This window comes from Globicephala melas, chromosome 1 (assembly GCF_963455315.2).
Source record: "Globicephala melas chromosome 1, mGloMel1.2, whole genome shotgun sequence".
Classification (NCBI taxonomy): Eukaryota; Metazoa; Chordata; class Mammalia; order Artiodactyla; family Delphinidae; genus Globicephala; species Globicephala melas.
Window position 1 is genome coordinate 57948550 of NC_083314.1, and position 25204 is coordinate 57973753.

The window sequence follows — 25204 nt, forward strand, 5'->3', positions numbered from 1 at the left end:
TCACAGAATTGTCATGAGAAATAAATGAAATAATACATGTAATGTGCAAATTGTCTGGTCTATGATAAGTACTCTCTCTATATATTATAAATACATATATCTATCTCTTATGGCATGTTTATTTTTATTTTCACAGCAGTGTTTCTGTCAAAATATAAGACAAATATAAGAAATGTGGCTACTTGCTCAGCTTTCGATGTGAGGCCCTAAAAGTCTGTCTGAGCATTGCCATGTTCTACGTCTATCCTCTCATTTTTTTCTCCAGTACTTTTGAGTGATTCCCCATGAAGCAAATGGCGCATGACCTAACATCTGAGAACTTTGTTACCATATAGAGTCTGGCTAAGAAGACTATCAAAAACAACACACAGGAATTTTAATATTTTCCCACACTTAAAATTTTCCAGTGATTTAAACCATGGGTGCTTTTCGTTCTGTGTAATTCTACTATTTTTCCACATGACTCTCCTTTACCAGGGCTTGGCAGCACTGTTTAGTCAGTGTTATTTTATTGACTTTTTTTGAGAGTCTAGTGAACTTGAGGGAAGGGTAGAAATGGCAAAGAAATTTCATGACACAACTTCAGTTTTACACATAGACCTAAGTCTGTTAACTGTCCACAATTACCTCTCTCACTCTATTTTCCTCAACTCTAAAATTTAGACTTTAGATTTAATATTTTTTCTCTTAGTCTTTTTTTTTTCTCTTTAAGAGGTACTGACTGACATGAAAGCCAAAAGCATTATGCTGACATATTAGAACCACTGAAGTTGGGAAAAAAAAGGCCACCACAACAGCAAGAAGCCCGAGGATTTTCAACAGGAAGGAAACTGGGAAATTAGATGAAGTTTTTAGAGCCCGTGTCTTTAAAGGCTTCAATATCCTTTGTTTCTGGGTGAAGATGGCACTCCTGGTTCCATTCCATTGCCCAGGTCCAACCAGGCGATACTGATAGGAGTTGCAGGGCCCAAAATAAAGTTTCATAGCCAGTTTAGGCTCTTTTAGCAAGAGAGAGAGGAGGTCTGGCTTTGCACCTATCTCTAAGGCGAGCTCGGCCAAGTAGTTGATGTAACTGGTCTGCAGTATCTGGTTGTTGCTCTCTCCAAACCTTAATGAAGAAAGAATAAAGGACAGATTCACAAAATGTTCTAAGTTATATAAGAACATTAGGTATTCATTAGCTATTGAAAGAATGAAGTAATGAATGAATGAATAAATGAGTTTTGAATAACTCTCCAAGTCTCCTGGCAAGTAAAACTAGTCAGGATTGCTGCAAAGATTCATAAGATAACACAGATGAAAGCATAGCTCAGTGTTTTGCCCAGAAGAGACACAGTATTTGCTTGTTGAATTAGTAAAGTACCTTGCACTCTGACTGGCATATAGTAGATGAATTAGAATTTGAATGTGAGATGACCTCTACACTATAAGGCCCCCAAGTCTACTTTCCAATGTACTTGATCTCTATTGAACTCCATTCCACTTCATCACAAAATGTAAATCCTTGACCTTCACTTCACACCAACTCCTTTCTAATTTGCTTTGATGGGAGTTCCTCCAGCTAACTTTCCAGAGATACTTAGGCTACTGTCACCACCACTGCCCCCATCCCACTTCCTCTTTACCACAGAGTGTGAGAGGATACAAAATCTAACATGGGCAATATATAAAACAAATAAATTTAGGTCAAGGATAAATGTTCTTGTTTGGTGAAATTACTATTTTTAAATAGTTGGATCTTAAAGTAGTAGAATTTGCTTTTTTAGAAGCAGCTAGGTGGTTCTTGTGAGTAGTTAGATCACTATACTTGGAGAAACACTGTTCTATGTAAAGAATTAAAAAAAATTCTTACAAGTCAATTCTTTTTTTATTCCTCTTGATAATGTCTGCCATCATAGTTCTCTCTGAGGGCAAAGTACACAAGCCTAGAAAATAAAAGGTTGGTTGAGTAGTGGGTTTGATTCAATTTCATTGCTTTATCTAGATGATTGATTCCTACAATCAACTGATTCCTACAATCAGTTGATTCCTACAATTAAATTTTGGCCATTTACCCATGAGATACCGGTCAGCGCTGCTGTGTTGTTGAACTCCAGGGTGCGCCACCCGCATTGAGTTCTATGTAATGTTGCCCAGGGATCACCAGGCTACAGCGTGGACTCTGGGGTGGGAGTGGGGGGTTAGAGAAGAAGGTGGAGAGGGAAGGTGAGCCTGAGAAGTTGGGAAGCCGTGCCAGATGGCTTGAGCTCCATTCTGAAAGTGGTGGGAAGCCGTGGGGGACAAGATGAGATTCGCCTTTTGGAAAGATTCTTTGAGGTGCTGAATTTTGGGAAATGGGCTCCCGGCAGGTCAGTTTAAAGGCAGCAAGACAAGTTAAGAGGCTGTTGAAGAAAACCAGGTGAGGGAGGGGGTGGCACAAATTGAGGTAGGGCAGTGGGGAGAGAGAAAGATTGATGTCAGTTATCACTGTGTGCTTGTGATTCCATCCCCTGTCACAGGTGTCCCTGGAACTTCAGACATGCTGAAGAACGGTGAGCTTCCCTGGATATGGCTAGTCATCAGACATCTCAGATTCAATGAGTCCAAAACTGAGCTCATCACTGAAGTCCTGCTGCTCAGACTTGCATCCTCTTCCACACGCTCCCTCTAGCCCCAGCACTGCTCCCCACCCAGTTTCCACCACCTGAGGTCTGCCTTGATCAAGTCACCCTTGATTCTGCTCTTTTCCTCAAATTTTTCTACATGGAGCCAAGCATTACGTCCCGCTGGTTTGATTCTTAACTAGCTCTCTTCTCCACTTTGTCTCTTTGCCTGGCTGAGGTTGTATCACATTTTAGTATAGACGATTACAGTAGCCTTCTCACTGGTCTCTGAGACTCTATTCCTTTCGCCTTTCAAATCTGTCTTTCACACTAATGTTGAAATAATCTATCAAAAGTGAAAATCTGATAATGTCTGGTCCTTGCTTAACCTTTCATTGGGTCTTCCGGCAGAAGAGCTTTCTTAAATGGAGACACTAGGTCCTCAGGCCAGACGTAATCAGGGTCCCTAAGAGTCCCTCAGATGGTTTTTATGTGTAGCTAAATTTGGGAAGAGCTGATATACATTTTATGTTCAAGCTCCTTAGCATGTCTTAAAAGGATCCTGTGTCTTGGTCCCTTCCTCTCTAAGAATAATCTCTCATCCCTCTCTGCCTCACACCTCATGTTCTAGGAATGTCAGGTATCTTGTAATAATTCCTCATCTGCATCACACCTCTGTGCTCTGATTCCCTTTTCTGCACCTGGGAAACCCAGTTATCTAGGGAGTTTTCCTTGAACACATGCCCTTCCTTTATCCAAACTCTGCTGTCGCTAAGCACCCTTTCTCTTTTTCCAGACACTCCATGCAGTCCTCTGACAAAGCACATGTCTTATTATCTTAAAATGACCCATTTAAATTTCTCTGTATCCTACCAAGTTCCAGCACAGGGCTAAGTATTCAATAAGATTTTGTTGAGCTGAATTGAGCCCTGGATCAGGGAGATAGTAACAGCCTTCTGAGAAGTACAAAGTGCTACACAATGGTCAGAGAGAAATATTCTAATAATTTTATAGCTTTGTAGGGATCTGTGAGGTTGAGCTGCTTCGGTATTAAGAGTTAATTTGGAGTTAAGTATGGAGTAGGCCCTAGGTCTCTTGATTTGCACATATTCTGAGGAATTTATAAACATATTATAGGTAAAACTAGGAGTCATAGATGTCTTCCTTCCTTCTGTTCTCTCATTAGTCCAAGAAAAAATAATATTTACTTAACATCATGTCAACTGAAATTCTCTGAATTTTCTAATATTTTAAAGGAATGATTGCAGATATTTATTATTATCATATCCCAGTATTGGTTATTTTGTGAATTTTCTAACTTTTTAGGATGTCAGTTTTGTGAGAGCAGCCAAGGTTGGCAACCTTCTTGTTGGCAACCTCCTTTTCTAAACTTGTTATTTAGCAAAATCCACCAGGTGTGAAACACTCAGCCATTCACTTGCCCACTCACTTACCTTTGAAAACTCTTGTTACCCAACGAGCTTGAAGTTCAACAGTTGGGAAAATTGAAACTAGAGGCTGGATAAGACCAATGCATGCAAGGGTTGACTTTTCCAGGTGAGGAGGGAACATGTATTTGTACAGCAAGACCATATTATTCTCTACTTTAACAAGTGGATCTTCAAGGAAGGGAAAAGAGAAAGTATATCCTATTGCAAAGACAATGACGTCAATGTCCTCCTCCACTGTTCCATCCTCAAAGATGGCAGAAGTTTCTGTGAGCTCTTTCACTCTTGATTTCACCTTGATGGCTCCATAGAGTATATGACTTGGAAGATCATCACTTAGTATTGGCTATTTCATAAGGTATCTGAAACATGCAGAAGAAAACACTCAGAGTATTTCTTTTCTTTTTTCTTAATTTTTTATTTATTTTATTTTAATTTTAATTTTTGGCTGTGTTGGGTCTCCGTTGCTGTGCGTGGGCCTTCTCTAGTTGCGGTGAGCCGGGGCTTCTCTTCGTTGCAGTGTGCGGGCTTCTCATTGGTGTGGCTTCTCTTGTTGCAGAGCACGGGCTCTAGGCGCACAGGCTTCAGTAGTTGTGGCGCATGGGCTGAGTTGCTCCGCGGCATGTGGGATCTTCCCGGGCCAGGGCTCGAACCCGTGCCCCTTGCATTGGCAGGCGGATTCTTAACCACTGTGCCACCAGGGAAGCCCCAGAAAGAGTATTTAATGAGGGGTTTTGAACTCTCTTGATATTTTATGGGCTTGGCTCTGGGAATAAAGAGGTTTTTCAAATATCCATAAAACTTTCTAACTTGACTAGTTGGGCTACCCCAAGCCTTACTCTCTGACTTTATTCTCATGTCGCATATCTCTTCCCTCAACAAATAAGGAAAAACATGTAGATGATGTGGGCAAAACACATTTCAAAAAAGGAGGCATTCCTAAGGGCTTAGACAAAATGCCAGTGCCTGTGGTCAATTCCTGAGCATTCCAGTTGTTATTATCCCATTGATAATTTCTGTTGTTTTATGTTATCTACCTTTAATTATCTTGATGTTCCATTTAATTTTTATCTGATCATAAGTAAGTAAGGAAAAGTTTGTTAAATTCCCATTAGTTTTGAAACTTAGTAAGAGATTAGTGTGAAAATTAATGCATAGAATCAAGTTTGGGGATATTTCTTGATCCCAAATATACGTGGAGTCTCTGTATGTATGTGATAGAATGAATAGTGGAGCAAAGTCTGGCTGTATTTCTGGAATTTCCTTTTTTGTAGATTTGAGAACCATTTTGTTAAAAAAATAAGGATACATGGTACATGTATCAGATCTCAGAAGATAGCAGCCATGTTGCATTTGTTGAAAGATTGCAAACCTCTTCTGTTTTTTTTTTTTTTAAGGGAAGGAGCCTGTTATCAAATAAAGAAAAATAAACATCCATATTTTTTGCTTGTGTTTATAAGATCAGTGATGTATAACAGATTAATAGGCAGTGAGTATGTTCTCAAAAGCTACCCACAGGAAGAACCCTTGTGGTGTACAGAGTTAGCAAAGTATGAATTAACGGATGTAGAATTTGGATCAGTTTTCCCACCCACCCTCTGAAAGGGAAGGTCACAGTCTCTTAAAACAGCCTTTTCCAATGTTGGACAGCTCTGGGTATTAGGAAGTCCTTCCCATGATCCTAGTTCTACTTTCTGGAGCAGCTCATAATACTTATACTTCATCTTCTTAAATATTTACTTTTTAAAAGGCATACAGAACAAATTTGGAATTCAAAATCCAGGAGCTACATGATACCCATATTGTTAGGTTGTAGTTTGAACTTCCATGTTAGCAATTTAGCTCTTTGCAAAAAGAAACCCCTCTGACATCCTTGATTACCAATGAGTATACCATAAAAAAGCAAAGTAACTCTACTTGTTTTGAGGCATAAGGCCATAATTTTCATGGTTGAATCACCGATTCATCTGTTGTTCCATCACCCATTTTACAACTCTTCGTGGCAGGACATTTCGGAGCATGGAGCTAAAATGGGTGTGGAACACCATGTCCCAGGGATAGCCATCTTCAGAGATACGGCCCATGACCCAGGAACCGTGTCTGGTGCTGACAAACACCTGGTGAGCAAAAAAGGATGCAGTTCAAACTAGGGCATCATCTCTTTTGGGAGGAACCCACTGTGTAGGTAATACATCACATGTATGGCCCCAGAATTTGCTGAAATGCTTTGTTTTAAAGATGATTGACCTCAAAGTGAAGTACCTTCCAGTTTTCACTGCTCTGGGGCAGCTTTATCATACAAGTGGGAACCAGTAGTACTTATGCTGATAGAGGAAGACTACCATAGTCTTGAGAACTTCATGGAAATATGAGAAAATCTTTGGGCTAAACCAATCATAAAACCCACAAATTTTTGCCATGTTTGAAGTTGTGGTTCAATGCTCCTTCCCTCCTCTTACCTTGTCCATCCACCACAAGTTGTTTTTATAGGGAAGGTATACAATTATAATCCTAGGAAATGTATGATTACAGCCTAATGTCTAGATAGGCACAAATATATGGATCTGTATATCCCCAGAGAGGGAATAACAAGGGAAATCAGCTTCTTCCCATACTTGAAAGAACATTGTTATATATTTTAAAAGTTAAAAATTCTGAACTTATACTGTGATTTCCATTCTCTTCAAGTGCACTTCTGAATCCCCTCTCATAGGTACTCTTTTTTTTAAAAAAGTAGCATTATTTTATTAGCTACTGCATAAATTCTAAAAGCATATATGTTATGATTCCTTCCATCAGTTTCTAGATTTTGATTGAGTTACCAGATTTTTAACTTTGAATTTATTTTAAAAATTCAGAGTTTAAAAATCTAACATTTACTATTCATAGATATTACTTTACATGGAAGTTAATATAGGAGGTAATCAGTTATACATATATATATATTCTTTTTCAGATTCTTTTTCCATATAGGTTATTACAGAGTATTGAGTGGAGTTAGTTTCCTGTGCTATACAGTAGTTCCTTGTTGATTACCTATTTTATATATAGTAGTGTGTATATGTCAGATGTATTCTTTACCTTGTATATTTCCCTAGTTTTCAAGGTGTGCATTTATATCTCTTTTCAAATATATATTTTACTTTGTTTACTGTTACTCCGCCATTGACCAAATGCATATTTGACTTGCGTCTTAAAATTTTATATGCCAGTACTTTTACATGCCAGAACTCTATGAGTTCTGCTATACAAGGCTGTCCTTGATAAACACATAAGATTCACTTACAAGGAAACTGATTCACTTAGGAGTTTAAGATCATGGATTCTAGATCTAGGACTCTGGATCCAGACTGCCTGGGTTTGACTCTCAGCCCCACTACTTACAAGCTGTGTTGCCTTGGTGAGTTACTTCAACCTCTCTGTGCCTCCATTTCTGTCTCTCTTTAAAATAGTACCTGCTTCATAGAATTATTGTGCAGATTAAATGAGAATAATATATGTAAAGTACTGAAAATATTGCCTGGCAAGTGATAAGTACTGCTAGGTATTATTATTTTGTAAAGTTAGCCTGGAGGAGAGGAGTTTCATATAGTGCCACATATCTGGAATGAGCCAGAATTTGGAGACAAGTTTTGCTGGGGCCTCAACTCCTTAGCTTGTGAAGTAGCACTTACATAAAATGGTATAATGGTGTTGAATTGTTGGTCTGTGAGTGGTAATACCCTTATATCCTGATTTTCTCCTGCTGTTTCCCTTTTGTTGTCTTGGCACTACTTTGGTTAGGTATTAGATAATATACTTCAAATATTTCCATGAATGTCTCTTTCCATTACTTATTGTCTGCCGTTCTTCCTTAGGATCAATCCATGTTTCATATTGAAAGCTCTGCCTATTTTATTTATTCTCTTTCTGCTGTCACCATCTTTACAGCGGGGAGTCTAATCTGGCTAGCTGTACTAGCTCCAACAGTGTGATATGTCTCAGGATTTAGGATCAGGCTTCTTTCCCTGAGATGCATACTGCAGGCCAAGGGTCAGAGATCTGGTTTTTGGTGAGAAAGTGTGTGGATGACTCAGCACAGCACCATCCCATAGTATTTTGAGTGATGCTTTTGGACTGTGGTAGAGCATGCCATATACTTGTGAACGTGAACCTCCTTTAACAGAAGCAGGGCACACTCAGGACTAAGGTGAGTTTAGGCTATAATTTTAAGCTTTGCAGATGCACCTGGTTCTATCCCTTACATACATAGCTCCTATGTATCTCTTCTCACAGAAGGGTTGAGAGTGCATTAATCTGTGTAAGACATTTTATCATAATTATCAGTTATGTTATTAATCCAATAAATATTGAAGAGACATCCTATTTAAAGATGAATGAGGTGAAAGGCACACAAATATAGCAAAGGTGGTTTCTTAATATTGAATCTGGCATGACTGACAGGCTTTTACATGGCAAGGCCCATATAAGGAAATAGACTCTTGCAATCTAAGATTTGATATCTTTGGATCATCTGTTCTAAGTCCAAATCACTGACCTGTAACATGTAGTGGTCTAGTACGGAGCTTTCCTTGGTTGACAGCTAAGTCAGCTCCTTTTATCATACTCTCTTCCTCAAGCTTGGCAGGCATTCCCAACAGGAAAGAGACTGGACCTTTTGCCTCCCTACCTGAGTTGGCTCTTCTCCAAGACTTTACAGTTACTGCCTCCTCACTTGTTCTTCACACTGAGGTCTTTTTTTTTTTTTAACATCTTTATTGGAGTATAATTGCTTTACAATGTTGCGTTAGTTTCTGCTGTATAACAAAGTGAATCAGCTATACATATACATATATCCCTGTATCTTCTCCCTCGTGTCTCCCTCTCACCCTCCCTAACCCACCCCTCTAGGTGGTCACAAAGCACTGAGCTGATCTCCCTGTGCTATGCAGCTGCTTCCCACTAGCTATCTGTTTTATATTTGGTAGTGTATATATGTCCATGCCACTCTCTCACTTTGTCCCAGCTTACCCTTCCCACTCCCCGTGTCCTCAAGTCCATCTCTACGTCTGCATCTTTTATTCCTGTCTCCTGCCCCTAGGTTCTTCAGAACCACTTTTTTTTTTTTTTTAGATTCCATATATATGTGTTAGCATACGGTATTTGTTTTTCTCTTTCTGACTTACTTCACTCTGTATGACAACTCTAGGTCCAGCCACCTCACACTGACGTCTTAAAAGCTTTGAAAAGTGAAAAGTGGTTTCTTTTCACAAAAAAGGTGAGGACCTCCTGGGTCTAGTAAATCTCTTTCTGGTGTTAGTGACCTGCTCATCCCCAGGGTGGTAATTCTGACAGGTCCCAGTGGAACCCCTTCATCAACCTGCTGGGGAGGCACTATGTTCTTTTATCACATTTGCTACTGGGCATCTTGAGCCCTGACAGTGTGAGTCTCAGGACTGGACAGTTTTGCTGGTTGTAGACATGGCTACTGCAACTCCTGTGTAGCCAGAAGATGCTGGGCTACATCATAGTGATAGGGCCCTGTTGAGAGGGGATGCTTTGGGGAGAGGAACCTTAGCTATTTTCCCATTTTTGCCTAGCTCTGTCCTTGTAAAAGGGTTTTATTTTCTGCTATTCCCAACCACCTCTGTCAGCATTATCTGTACCTTGTAATGTTTGACTCTGGAAGCTAAGCTGTGTCATTCCTGAGCAGGTGCAAAGATAACAGTGGTTGGAAGGCCTCAGGGAGCACCTAAATATCTGTGATTATGCTTGGGAGTCTGTCTGTTTAATCTTTCCCTTAATGATTCTTGGAAGCTAAGGATTATTTACATTTCAAATAGAATTCAAATATGCACTAAATTTGTAAAAGGCACTCCTCCAAAGATGAACAGGTCAACTCATAAAGCCCCCTGGGTAGAAACAAGGCCTCCTGTGCTGAAAGTCATCTGATGCAAACTTAAGTGAGGGAACCATAGCCCACAGAAGTAAAATGACTGCCTCTAGGTTACAAGGCTGATTAGTGGCAAAGGTGGGAGATAAACTCTGGCTTCTTGGTTTCCAGATTTTCTATAATACCACACTGGGCAACCAAACAACAAATCAATTAATGAGTAATGGAGCCTTAGTTACATGGCTGGGATTTTCCTCTCCTCCACCGTACAAGGTAATCAGGGAACATCTTACCTGAGCAGCCTTCTTACTCAACTCAACTGCAATATCTGAGGCTGAGTTTCCTATTCCAATCACCAAAATGCGTTTTCTTTCAAATCCCTCTGGGTGCTTGTATTGGTGGCTATGGAAATACTGGCCTTTGAACTTCTGAGTACCTTGAGGGGGAAGAAAAGAGAAATCCATGAACTATGTCAAGTTAAGTTCAATAAAACTGCACCATCAGCTTTTCCTTTCTGGGGAAATCATTTGTTTTGTCTCTTCCCCTCTTAGGTATGTTACATTATCAAGGCCAACTGGCAAACTCAAAGTATGAACCACATAAGAAATGTTAGGTTAAGGATATGGTACAGGACCAAAAGAGTTGATTTCAGAGGCTGCAGCTTAGATATTTATTAGAGAACAAACAATCTTTTTTTTATTTTAGCAGCAAAGACATCTTTATAGTTTGTTTTTTATCTTTATTAGAGTATAATTACTTTACAATGGTGTGTTAGTTTCTGCTTTATAACAAAGTGAATCAGTTATACATATACATATGTTCCCATATCTCTTCCCTCTTGCGTCTCCCTCCCTCCCACCCTCCCTATCCCACCCCTCCAGGCGGTCACAAAGCACCGAGCTGATCTCCCTGTGCTATGCGCCTGCTTCCCACTTGCTATCTACCTTACATTTGGTAGTGTATATATGTCCATGCCTCTCTCTTACTTTGTCACAGCTTACCCTTCCACCTCCCCATAGCCTCAAGTCCATTCTCTAGTAGGTCTGTGTCTTTATTTCTGTCTTACCCCTAGGTTCCTCATGACTTTTTTTTTTCTTAAATTCCATATATACGTGTTAGCATACAGTATTTGTCTTACTCTTTCTGACTTACTTCATTCTGTATGACAGACTCTAGGTGTATCCACCTCATTACAAATAGCTCAATTTCGTTTCTTTTTATGGCTGAGTAATATTCCATTGTATATATGTGCCACATCTTCTTTATCCATTCATCCGATGATGGACACTTAGGTTGTTTCCATCTCCAGGCTATTGTAAATAGAGCTGCAATGAACATTTTGGTACATGACTGTTTTTGAATTATGGTTTTCTCAGGGTATATGCCCAGTAGTGGGATTGCTGGGTCATATGGTAGTTCTATTTGTAGTTTTTTAAGGAACCTCCATACTCTTCTCCATAGTGGCTGTACCAATTTACATTCCCACCAGCAGTGCAAGAGTGTTCCCTTTTCTCCACACCCTCTACAGCAATTATTGTTTCTAGATTTTTTGAAGATGGCCATTCTGACTGCTGTGAGATGATATCTCATTGTAGTTTTGATTTGCATTTCTCTAATGATTAATGAAGTTGAGCATTCTTTCATGTGTTTGTTGGCAGTGTGTATATCTTCTTCGGAGAAATGTCTATTTAGGTCTTCTGCCCATTTTTGGATTGGGTTGTTTATTTTTTTGTTATTGAGCTGCATGAGCTGCTTATAAATTTTGGAGATTAATCCTTTGTCAGTTGCTTCATTTGCAAATATTTTCTCCCATACTGGGGTTCTCTTTTGGTCTTGTTTATGGTTTCCTTTGCTGTGCAAAAGCTTTGAAGTTTCATTAGGTCCCATTTGTTTATTTTTGTTTTTATTTCCATTTCTCTAGGAGGTGGGTCAAAAAGGATCTTGCTGTGATTTATGTCATGGAGTGTTCTGCCTATGTTTTCCTCTAAGAGTTTGGTAGTTTCTGGCCTTACATTTAGGTCTTTAATCCATTTTGAGCTTATTTTTGTGTATGGTGTTAGGGATTGATCTAATCTCATACTTTTACATGTAGCTGTCCATTTTTCCCAGCACCACTTATTGAAGAGGCTATCTTTTCTCCACTGTATATTATTGCCTCCTTTATCAAAGATAAGGTGACCGTATGTGCGTGGGTTTATCTCTGGGCTTTCTATCCTGTTCCATTGATCTATCTTTCTGTTTTTGTGCCAGTACCATACTGCCTTGACTACTGTAGCTTTGTAGTATAGTCTGAAGTCAGGGAGCCTGATTCCTCCAGCTCCATTTTTCATTCTCAAGATTGCTTTGGCTATTCGGGGTCTTTTGTGTTTCCATACAAATTGCGAAATTTTTTGTTCTAGTTCTGTGAAAAATGCCAGTGGTAGTTTGATAGGGATTGCATTGAATCTGTAGATTGCTTTGGGTAGTAGAGTCATTTTCACAATGTTGAATCTTCCAATCCAAGAACATGGTATACCTCTCCATCTATTTGTATCATCTTTAATTTCTTTCATCAGTGTCTTATAATTTTCTGCATACAGGTCTTTTGTCTCCTTAGGTAGGTTTATTCCTAGATATTTTATTCTTTTTGTTGCAGTGGTAAATGGGAGTATTTTCTTGATTTCACTTTCATATTTTTCATCATTAGTATATAGGAATGCCAGAGATTTCTGTGCATTAATTTTGTATCCTGCTACTTTACCAAATTCATTGATTAGCTCTAGTAGTTTTCTGGTAGCATCTTTAGGATTCTCTATGTAGAGTATCATGTCATCTGCAAACAGTGACAGCTTTACTTCTTCTTTTCCGATTTGCATTCCTTTTATTTCCTTTTCTTCTCTGATTGCTGTGGCTCAAACTTCCAAAACTATGTTGAATAAGAGTGGTGAGAGTGGGCAACCTTGTCTTGTTCCTGATCTTAGTGGAAATGCTTTCAGTTTTTCACCATTGAGGATGATGTTTGCTGTGGGCTTGTCATATATGGCCTTTATAATGTTGAGGAAAGTTCCCCCTATGCCTACTTTCTGCAGGGTTTTTATCATAAATGGGTGTTGAATTTTGTCGAAAGCTTTCTCTGCATCTATTGAGATGATCATATGGTTTTTCTCCTTCAATTTGTTAATATGGTTTATCACATTGATAGATTTGCATATATTGAAGAATCCTTGCATTCTTGGAATAAACCCCACTTGATCGTGGAGTATGATCCTTTTAATGTGCTGTTGGATTCTGTTTGCTAGTATTTTGTGGAGGATTTTTACATCTATGTTCATCAGTGATATTGGCCTGTAGTTTTCTTTCTTTGTGACATCCTTGTCTGGTTTTGGTATCAAGGTGATGGTGGCCTCGTGGAAGGAATTTGGGAGTGTTCCTCCCTCTGCTATATTTTGGAAGAGTTTGAGAAGGATAGGTGTTAGCTCTTCTCTAAATGTTTGATAGAATTCGCCTGTGAAGCCATCTGGTCCTGGGCTTTTGTTTGTTGGAAGATTTTTAATCACAGTTTCAATTTCAGTGCTTCTGATTGGTCTGTTCATATTTCCTATTTCTTCCTGATTCAGTCTTGGCAGGTTGTGCATTTCTAAGAATTTGTCCATTTCTTCCAGGTTGTCCATTTTATTGGCATAGAGTTGCTTGTAGTAATCTCTCATAATCTTTTGTATTTCTGCAGTGTCAGTTGTTACCTCCCCTTTTTCATTTCTAATTCTATTGATTTAAGTCTTCTCCCTTTTTTTCTTGATGAGTCTGGCTAATGGTTTATCAATTTTTTTATCTTCTCAAAGAACGAGCTTTTAGTTTTATTGATCTTTGCTATTGTTTTCTTCATTTCTTTTTCATTTATTTGTGATCTGATTTTTATGATTTCTTTCCTTCTGCTAACTTTGGGTTTTTTTTGTTCTTCTTTCTCTAATTGCTTGAGGTGGAAGTTTAGGTTGTTTATTCGAGATGTTTCCTGTTTCTTAAGGTAGGATTGTATTGCTATAAACTTCCCTCTTAACTGCTTTTGCTGCATCCCATAGGTTTTAGGTCGTCGTGTTTTCATTGTCATTTGTTTCTAGGTATTTTTTGATTTCCTCTTTGATTTCTTCAGTGATCACTTCGTTAGTAAGTAGTGTATTGTTTAGCCTCCATGTGTTTGTATTTTTTACAGATATTGTCCTGTAATTGATATCTAGTCTCATAGCGTTGTGGTCAGAAAAGATACTTGATATAATTTCAATTTTCTTAAATTTACCAAGGCTTGATTTGTGACCCAAGATATGATCTATCCTGGAGAATGTTCCATGAGCACTTGAGAAAAATGTGTATTCTGTTGTTTTTGGATGGAATGTCCTATAAATATCAATTAAGTCCATCTTGTTTAATGTATCATTTAAAGCTTGTGTTTCCTTATTTATTTTCATTTTGGATGATCTGTCCATTGGTGAACGTGGGGTGTTAAAGTCCCCTACTATGAATGTGTTACTGTCAATTTCCCCTTTTATGGCTGTTAATATTTGCTTTATGTATTGAGGTGCTCCTATGTTGGGTGCATAAATATTTACAATTGTTATGTCTTCTTCTTGGATCGATCCCTTGATCATTATGTAGTGTCCTTCTTTGTCTCTTCTAATAGTCTTTATTTTAAAGTTTATTTTGTCTGATATGAGAATTGCTACTTCAGCTTTCTTTTGGTTTCCATTTGCATGGAATATCTTTTTCCATCCCCTCACTTTCAGTCTGTATGTGTCTCTAGGTCTGAAGTGGGTCTCTTGTAGACAGCATATATATGGGTCTTGTTTTTGTATCCATTCAGCCCATCTGTGTCTTTTGGTGGGAGCATTTAGTCCATTTACATTTAAGGTAATTATCGATATGTATGTTCCTATTCCCATTTTCTCAATTGTTTTGTGTTTGTTATTGTAGGTCTTTTCCTTCTCTTGTGTTTCTTGCCTAGAGAAGATCCTTTAGCATTTGTTGTAAAGCTGATTTGGTGGTGCTGAACTCTCTCAGCTTTTTCTTGTCTGTTAATTTCTCCATCAAATCTGAATGAGATCCTTGCTGGGTAGAGTAATCTTGGTGGCAGGTTTTTCTCCTTCATCACTTTAAGTATGTCCTGCCAGTCCCTTCTGCCTTGCAGGGTTTCTGCTGAAAGATCAGCTGTTAACCTTATGGGGATTCCCTTGTGTGTTATTTGTTGTTTTTCCCTTGCTGCTTTTAATATGTTTTCTTTGTATTTAATTTTTGACAGTTTGATTAATATGTGTCTTGGCGTATTTCTCCTTGGATTTATCCTGTATGGGACTCTCTGTGCTTCCTGGACTTGATTAACTATTTCCTTTCCCATATTAGGGAAGTTTTCAACTATAATCTCTTCAAATATTTTCTCCATCCCTTTCTTTTTCTTTTCTTCTTCTGGAACCCCTATAATTTGAATGTTGGTGCATTTAATGTTGCCCCAGAGGTCTCTGAGACTGTCCTCAGTTCTTTTCATTCTTTTTTCTTTATTCTGCTCTGCAGTAGTTATTTACACTATTTTAAATACAGGTCAGTTATCCGTTCTTCTGCCTCCGTTATTCTGCTATTGATCCCATTTAGAGTATTTTTAATTTCATTTATTGTGTTGTTCATCGTTGTTTGTTTCCTCTTTAGTTCTTCTAGGTCCTTGTTAAATGTTCCTTGCAGTTTCTCTATTCTATTTCCAAGATTTTGGATCATCTTTACTATCATTATTCTGAATTCTTTTTCAGGTAGACTGCCTATTTCCTCTTCATTTGTTAGGTGTGGTGGGTTTTTATCTTGCTCCTTCATCTGCTGTGTGTTTTTCTGTCTTCTCATTTTGCTTATCTTACTGTGTTTGGGGTCTCCTTTTTGTAGGCTGCAGGTTCGTAGTTCCCGTTGTTTTTGGTGTCTGTCCCCAGTGGCTAAGGTTGTTTCAGTGGGTTGTGTAGGCTTCCTGGTAGAGGGGACTAGTGCCTGTGTTCTGGTGGATGAGGCTGGATCTTGTCTTTCTGGTGGGCAGGTCCACGTCTGGTGGTGTGTTTTGGGGTGTCTGTGGACTTATTATGATTTTAGGCAGCCTCTCTGCTAATGGGTGGGGTTGCGTTCCTGTCTTGCTAGTTGTTTGACACAGGGTGTCCAGCACTGTAGCTTGCTGGTCGTTGAGTGAAGCTGGGTGCTGGTGTTGAGATGGAGATCTCTGGGAGATTTTCGCCATTTGATATTATGTGGAGCTTGGAGGTCTCTTGTGGACCAGTGTCCTGAAGTTGGCTCTCCCACCTCAGAGGCACAGCACTGACTCCTGGCTGCAGCACCAAGAGCCTTTCATCCACATGGCTCAGAATAAAAGGCAGAAAAAGTAGAAAGAAAGAATTATTAGAAGTAGAAAGAAAGAAAGAAAAAGAAAGAAAGAAAGGAAGAAGTAAGGAAAGAAAGGAGGGAGGGAGGAAGGAAGGAAAGGAGGGAAGGAAGGAAGAAAAGAAAGAAGATAAAGTAAAATAAAATAAGTTAAAATATAATAAAGTTATTAAAATAAAAAATTATTATTACGAAAAAAATAAAAAGAAAAAACGGATAGATCCCTAGACCAATGGTGGAAGCAAAGCTATACAGACAAAATCTCACACAGAAGCATACACATACACACTCACAAAAAGAGGAAAAGGGGAAAAAATCATAGATCTTTCTCTCGAAGCCCACCTCCTCAATTTGGGATGACTCGTTGTCTATTCATGTATTCCACAGATGCAGGGTATATCAAGTTGATTGTGGAGCTTTAATCCGCTGCTTTTGAGGCTGCTGGGAGAGATTTCCCTTTCTGTTGTTCGCACAGCTGCCGGGGTTCAGCTTTGGATTTGGCCCCGCCTCTGCGTGTAAGTCGCCAGAGGGCGTCTGTTCTTCGCTTTGGCTCATTCAGGCCGGGGGTGGGGGGGGGGGAGGGCGGGGCACGGAGTGCGGGGCGGACCTGCGGCGGCTGAGGCCGGCGTGACGTTGCAGCAGCCTGAGGTGCGTTGTGCGTTCTTCCGGGGAAGTTGTCCCTAGATCCCGGTACCCGGGCAGTGGCGGGTTGCACAGGCTCCCCGGAAGGGGTCTGTGGATAGTGACCTGTGCTGGCACACAGGCTTCTTGGTGGCAGCAGCAGCAGCCTTAGCGTCTCATGCCCGTCTGTGGAGTCCGCGGTTTTAGCCGCGGCTCGCGCCCGTCTCTGGCGCTCCTTTAAGCAGCGCTCTTAATCCCCTCTCCTCGCGCACCAGGAAACAAAGAGGGAAGAAAAAGTCTCTTGCCTCTTCGGCAGCTCCAGACTTTTCCCCGGACTCCCTCCCGGCTATCCGTGGCGCACTAGCCCTCTGCAGGCTGTGTTCACGCCGCCAACCCCAGTCCTCTCCCGGCGCTCCGACCGAAGCCCGAGCCTCAACTCCAGGCCCCGCCCGCCCCGGTGAGTGAGCAGACAAGCCTCTCGGTCTGGTGAGTGCCGCTCGGCACCGATCCTCTGTGCGGGAATGTCTCCGCTTTGCCCTCCGCGCCCCTGTTGCTGTGCTCTCCTCCGCGGCTCCGAAGCTTCCCCCCTCCGCCACCCGCAGTCTCCAACCGTGAAAGGGCTTCCTAGTGTGTGGAAACCGTTCCTCCTCCACAGCTCCCTCCCAGACGTGCAGGTCCCGTCCCTATCCTTTTGTCTCTGTTTATTCTTTTTTCTTTTGTCCTACCCAGGTACGTGGGGAGTTTCTTGCCTTTTTGGGAGGTCTGAGGTCTTCTGCCAGCGTTCAGTAGGTGTTCTGTAGGAGTTGTTCCACGTGTAGATGCATTTCTGGTGTATCTGTGGGGAGGAAGGTGATCCCCGCGGCTTACTCCTCCACCATCTTCCCTTCGTCCCAAAACAATTGGTTTTGATGAATAGAGCAGAGTCAGGTGTTGGTTTCCAGCTACCCATTATCCTATTTTGGACTGTACAATGATATTTTATTATCACATAGCATATATTCTTTTTTTTTTTTTTTTTTGCCGTATGCGGGCCTCTCACTGTTGTGGCCTCTCCCGTTGCGGAGCACAGGCTCCGGATGCGCAGGCTCAGCGGCCATGGCTCATGGGCCCAGCTGCTCTGCGGCATGTAGGATCTTCCCGGACCGGGGCACGAACCTGTGTCCCGTGCATCGGCAGGCGGACTCTCAACCACTGCGCCACCAGGGACGCCCTAGCATATATTCTTTTAAATGTTTCTTAAGCATATTATGAAGTACTATTATCGCAGTTGTGTAATAATTAGAATAACATTCATCATTCTTATTTTGCAAAAGCAAACAAAAACCAAAATAAGCTAAAAACAAGGCACATTATAAGGTGAAGGATAGTTTCCACTTTGCCGTCAATCAGCAACTTACTGGACAAGCCTTTTTGAAGATAAGCATCTCTTTGTCTTTTCCCAGGAAACATGACTTTGTTAAAGTATTTGTGTTTGATGGTGGGTTGCTTGAAAGAGCCTTTAGATCATTAGTTCTCAAAGTGTGGTCCCTTGGCCAGCAGTTTCAGCATCACCTGGGAACTTGTTAGAGAGGCAAATTCTCAGCCTCATACTAGACCTAAAGAGTTGGAAATGCTAGGGGTGGAGACTAGCAAGTTGTGGTTTTAAAAGCCCTCCAGGTGATTCTGATTGAGATTGCCACTGCGTTAGGTCAGTAAGCCTCAATCCCAGCTGAATATTGAAATCACCTGAGTAGCCCTTAATTGACTGAGGCCTACCCTAGACCAATTGAATCTTTGAAGGTCATTAGAACTTTAAAAGCTCCTCAGGTGGTTTGAATAATGTGGGGTTTGGACTGAACCATCGTATCAGATGTTTTCGTGAAGGCCCTGGGAAGGAGATACGCTCTCTCAGGGAAGGGCCTGGGAGGTACCATCTTCCCCTGTGCTCCCTGAAACATCACTGTCCTGTAGCAGCACTTATTTCCAGAAACTCTCCCCAGTAACCCTGGCTGTGGGCGTGGCTCTGCGGAAGTCTCCAAAGATGTAGCAAAGTCGCAGGTGTTTGGCAGGATAGAAAAAGGACAAGGTAAGCACATGGCTGAAAGGACCTCTCCAACAGAGAACCAATTTGGGTGAGAATTCTCTGAAATACTGAGTAATAGTGACTTTGAGGGAGGCTGGCTGATAATGAAGACTCAAAGAGCTCAACAGAATCAGAGATGGTGTTTGGAGTCTCTCATCTTTCTAGCTCTATCCTGATCTTAATATTATGCCTTGTTGCAGTAGCTAGGTAATTTTGCCTGACAATCCAACCTGAATATAAAGTACCTGGACACCTACTCCCAAAAGCTGGGGATCCCCACAGGCCTCACCTGGAAATGACTCCAGTGGGAGGTGAGGGAGTATGTGATGACCACTGCAGACCATGACTGTGTCAAAGACGGCACTCTGCTCCTTGCCGTTGCTCTCGGTAACAACCACCCATTGGCCAGTGGTTGAGAAATCCGGGCGTTTTTTCACACTGAGGATGGTTGTCTTGAACGGAACACAGAGAAGAAATCATTGAGAATTACTCTGGCATAACAGGGGCCTTGTCCAGTGCCCTGGGAGTGGAGATGGGTAGAGTGCAATGTCTGATTCCATTTAGGTCCCGTCTGAATCCATTTCAAGCCACTTAAGGCAAAGACTGCTAAGTGCTCCCTGCTGCTTCTTCCTTGGCAGGTGCAACCAAGGATGTGCTTTGTGCGAGGAGCCTGACTCAGCAGTGGTCACCAGTGTTAAGGACTGAATAAGGACTTGAGAGAGACCCAGAAAAAGCAAGACAGTGTCTGGGCAAGATACAAAATACATGTTCATCATTCAGGTGATTACACAATCAGTATTTATCAAGAAGCTTTAAAAGTGTTGACCTCCGTGTAGACTCTCTATTAGAGAAGATATTCCATGTGAAGCAGTTTGCATAGCGCCTGGCACAGTGACATCACTCCATGAATGGTAAGTTCATATTTATTATTTTTAAAACATCATGCTAGCAATACACTTCATGACCTCATTTGGATGAAATAATTTATCAGTTCATGATTTTTTAGAATGCCATTTTGCTCTCTGGAGGTTTATGAATTTCTAAAAGTGTATTTAAGAAGCTGTGTCAAAGGAAACAAAGCTTTTCTCACTTCTAGAGGAATGGCATGCTTCTCCTCTTGTTGGCAAGTGTTTGAGTCCCTTATACATGCATTTCAAATTTTCATATATTTTTCAAAATGCTGGGTTGGCAATGTTTGAAGCTGTTCCAATTAAAAAATGTATATGGACTATTAGTATAAAGCTTATGAAAAGGCTATAAAATGTCTGGGCATTTTCAGTTGAAAGATTCAAATTTGAAGTTCCGGGTAGTATAGTCTCTAAAGTACTGTGGATTCTTGCTATTTAAAATGTGGTTTGAGGACCAACCTTCAGTATCACTGAGGAAGTTACTAGAAATGTGACTGACCTGAGCCAGTTCACCCCTCCTCAGGCAACCTGGTGGTTTTCCCCTCCTGGGAGATCACCATATTAATACAGAACTCAGTGAGGACACCTCCTTTTATAGTTTGAGTTAGTTCCATCATCTTGTGGCTATACTAACTCAGAGGCCAAAATAAACAGAAGTGAGTTTTCCTAAGCCCTTTCCAACCTCCAGAAAACAACCTCAGTAAAATCATAAACAAGAGAAACGGAAGCTGGGGAAAAACTACATTAGATAGAATGTGATATTTTAATGGTATTTACAGATATTGATGTCTATCAAATCAACGATTACAAATTAATGTGCTACAAATCAGGAACAAAACTAAAGTTACTGAGAAAATGAGCTGTGTTAAAAAAAAATAAGTTCCACTAACAGTTATTTATTCAAGGCTATAATTTAAATTTTATTTCCTAGGCACAGTTACTAGTTTTCAGAGTGTAGGTTACTGATAAAAATTCAGGATGTTTAATGAGAATATTGTTTTTTTATCTCATTGATTATTTGTTTTCAAGGAAACACAGGAAAGGTAGTTATAATTGTATTTCAAAATGGTCTGGTTATTCTTTTGTTGCTAAAGAATGCATCAAAAAATTAGCCAAAATGGTTTCTACAGGCTTCTGAGATGAATGGAGAGCTGTGAGTTTATTTAGTACATTTTTCTAAGAAATTTCATTTTTATGGAGACGGTAAGAAAATGAAATAACAATGTGGTATTTTTTTTCATATATCCTTTCAAAGGAGATGAGGCTAGGAGTCCTCAGTGGTTATAGGTATTAAATGCAGTTTCACCATCAATATAATCATTCAAGTCATTAATTTTAACAGATTTTTTTCTTCTGTTAATGTATATAATCTATAATATCAGGGGTAATGACACTACTTTTTGGGTTTTCTACTGTGCTGTTTTTCAGAAAATAATTGAATTAGAATGTTTTGTTTTATTCCCAATTTCTTTCATTATCAGAGTAACTTCTCTATTTAAATGTGAGCTAATGTAGAGAAAACCATTCTTTCCCCAAAATACAATACCTGGAACTGAATATATTTTAGTAGATCAAACTTTTTGACAAAAATCCTGAAGTATTCCAGGAGCTTAGAATTGTGCAGGAAGTTTGGAAAATCTTCAGGCATTGGAAGGTCACTGAAACAGGACATTTCTTTGCTGGTGTTGGTGATGGCAGATTGATAGATACTCGCTAGGCCATCTTCAATATTTTCCTATTGAAATAAAAGAGCGATAATCTTGTATTAAAAAAAAAATCCCTTGGTTTCCTACTCTTCTTCCAAATCTAACCCCTGCGTGACATGAACCTCTTTCACTGCTGTAGTGTGACTGAAATGTCTGCCTGATGAGGTGCAGCATATGTGCTTCATCATCTTATGTGATATGACCTGGCTGGGGCCTTCCAGTGTTGCTCACTGGAGGGGCTATTGCCATTGGTGGGATCGGGAGTGGGGGCAGTCCTTCTTCTGACACATTGCAGGATATGTAGCATCCCAGATCTCTGCCTGTTTAATGTCAATCATTGTGACAACCAGCCCTCTTCTGAAATTCCCCCTGGGGAGGCCGTACCCATCTTCCACCTCGTTAGGAACCAATACATCCTGGCACACTGGTCAGAGACTACAATGGAGAATTTCAATTAAAATGAGTACTTTTGGGGGCAGGAAGTTTTTGCATCTTAATTTGAATCCTCCCCCGCCTTTATTTTATGCTTTATGTGAATCAGCCTTCCTCAAGTGACACAGGTAAGTAGTATTAATGCCAATCAAATCTTAAACTTGATTCTAAATGTTATCGAGTATGCTTTGGTAAATCAGGAGGCAGCACATGCCGTGGTTGAGTTTATAATTCCCTCTGCAAAAGTGCTCTGCGTAATGATTTAATGTTAAATCATATAAGAGCCAAGTATGGTGATTCAGTGTCTGTGAAATCAGCATGTTATCAAAGAAAGTTTTATAAGAAATCTACATAATGTCGCCCAAGAACTCCTCAATAGATGCTTCTGCATAGGCAGAGACTAGGCATAATCCAGGCACACAGTAGTTGCTGTTATGACTCAGTACTGGGGTAGGATATAAAGAAATGGAAAGGCTGTAGGAACTCATAAATTAATTGAAATAAGTTCCTTAATCTTATATAAATGGCATTATGGCCTCTTTCACAGAATAGTAAGTAAAGGAAAGTAAATATTCAACTCTAATCCCACCACTGCAATAAATCAGTTGTATATGTTGCTTTCTCATCATTATTCACAGAAAATCATTACTTTCCTGCCAAATCTTTAGATCAAGACTCCTTACATTTTTGCAACACTTGAACGAGGCAGCCTGGACTAGCAGAAGGAGCCTGGTCTTTGAAGTTAGACACAGGTTTGAGTTCATCTCTTTCAGACTGTGTGAGCCTGGACCCATCAGTACCCCTGAGCTTCAGTCCTCTCATCTGTAAACTAGGGAGGTGCTAGGCGCTCAAGAGTATTGTTTATTGTTACTGAGGAAGCGGTACGCTTCAGCAGAGCTGTCAGTTACACCTCACAGTTCACCACAGTAGAAGAAAGGCAACCGGGCAGCTGCTCTGACACCAAAGGAAGTGATACAAGCACACTCACTATCACATCTGAGTTTTCTGATATTTCCTTTACCAGAGGCTGTACTCAGTTTCAAAGAGTTAAAAAAGATTAAACTGTGGAATCTTGCCTCTGTTATCAACAAAGCTCTTTATATGTATTGGGCTTCACTGTGTCCAAATTTCAGAGATTATCCGTACTAACATGAGTTACCACAGCTAAGATGATGCTTACTCTCAGATCATGCCATTTAAGAGAAATAAAAAGTCCAAGTTTGTAAAGATCCTTCCTCATACATTTCACACTCTCTCTTTCTTCCTCATTCATTCATCCATTCATTCCCTCGTGTCTACCGTAGGCCAGGAGTCAGATGCCTTTTTTCCATGAGCAAGGTGTTTAACCTTCCTAGTCCAGAATCAAGGCTTAGATGATAACTTTGTTACAGTTTTAAGTGGCTCGGTAAAAATTAGATTAGGGTACGCCAGCTTTCTGGGTGATTAATTTGGTGTGGTGTTATTATTAACTGTATGTACATATTCGAAGGCAAAGGGAGTTTGTATTCGAATCTGAAGTGCTTTCTGTCTCATATACAAGGATACAGTGATCTGAACTCTGGATGAATAAATCATGGTATTTTTATTTTCAAACACTAGCTTCAAATTGCATAATACAGTTGTCCCTTAATATTCACAGGGGATTAGTTCCAGGACCCCTTGTGGATACCCACATCCATGGATGCTCAAGTCCATTATATAAAATGGTGTAGTACTTGCACCTATGCAAGTTATGTAAGGCAGAATCCTCATTTTCTCCTGTAAAATGGGGTTCTTCAGTTGTTCCAACATTAAACAGTCATTATGAGGCTTTGATGAGATTAAAGTGCTTAGCACAATGCCTGACTCTAAATAACTGCGCCATCCATGTTTGCCTCTGTTGCCATTATTACCGGTCACTAGAGTTAGTCTTACTCTTACCCGTCATAGTTTTAAAACAGCTAAACTAAGATCGACTGTTACACTAGAGCCAACATGTTAGTTTTTTCAAGTGCTTTAAATTGGCTTTAAAATGTAGTTGGCTCCTCTGTCAGGTCAATCTTAAGGGGATTTCGAGTGGAGAGAACTGGTTTGATGTCTCAGCCCCTACGGTAATTTCAGAGCCAGGGCAAGGCTTTCCTTTGGGGATTTTACTTGTGTAATTTGACACAATTGATGATGACATCACAATTATTCTTGTGAAGATCAAGTAATAATCTTTATCATTGGGTTGATTGGTATACAGCTGTGAAAAAAAAAAAGCTTTGTGCTCATGTGTGCTTCTTCCTGTGTTGGTTGAAGTAGATGTCTATATGTTTAGACAAATCTGGGTAAAATTGAGTTTGCCCAGGGTTATAAAGGGAAGATGATTCTTATTAATAAACAAATGTATATCAACTATATCTCCTGTTCAGGCCCTGAGCTTGGAGTTAGGGATAAGATGTAACCAGGACACACAGCTTCTATCTTTATGGAGCTTACTGTTACATTGAATTAAAATCAATTTGGACTTGAAGATGGAAAGTGGAGACAGAATAAGATGAGAGGCTTTGCTCAACCAAGTCAAGGGCAGGAGACAGTTTTCAAAACAAATAAATTTAACTCACATATTTACTTAAAATACAAGCACTGCCTAAAAATGATAGTTAAGCACAAATACAGATAAATAGCCTGAATTTCCTAGCAAATAGAATTTGCTACAATTTGCTTGTTTGAGATAAATGGTCATATGATAAGCATTTTCTTAATATAAATTTTTCTGAAGGTCAGAAGACTATATAGCAAAACCAAGTTAGTTCAGACAGTACTGATTTGGAATTTATGATCTTTTGATTATAGGCTGGACTGAAGTTTATCTTTGTATAAAAATAAAAAGCTGTAAAAACTAAATTAAGTTTAAGAAAGACTATAAGGCTAATATTTAATCTACTAGAGGGAGCAACTTACAAAGCAAAAATATATTCACTTATTATAAATGTAAATACAAAATCTTATAAACTAGTCTTTTTCATTATGAAACATAATTATATTGACCTCTACCAATCAATAGTTTGTTCTCATGGCTAGTTACTCTAACCAGTTTGGAAATAAAATTTATTTCTTTGAAAATATTCTGTCATTCCATATTTTCACTCTTTCAGGTGGACTTTATAGCTCTCTGCTCCATTGTTTGTAATAAGTGTAACTGAAACTCTTTTTACTTCCTTGTCCTACCGTTAGAGG

General features: G+C 39.8%; 1 protein-coding gene across 1 annotated transcript; it reads right to left on the minus strand.

The window, feature by feature from the left end:
- Positions 1–755: 755 nt before the first annotated feature.
- LOC115863132 (dimethylaniline monooxygenase [N-oxide-forming] 2) lies at positions 756–21594 on the minus strand. Its single transcript, XM_030875625.2, is given in 8 exon segments — positions 756–773; positions 775–1108; positions 1853–1925; positions 4037–4392; positions 5948–6147; positions 10196–10338; positions 19247–19409; positions 21412–21594. Coding segments are annotated over 8 exon segments (1413 nt in total). The 5' UTR covers positions 21538–21594.
- Positions 21595–25204: the final 3610 nt, after the last annotated feature.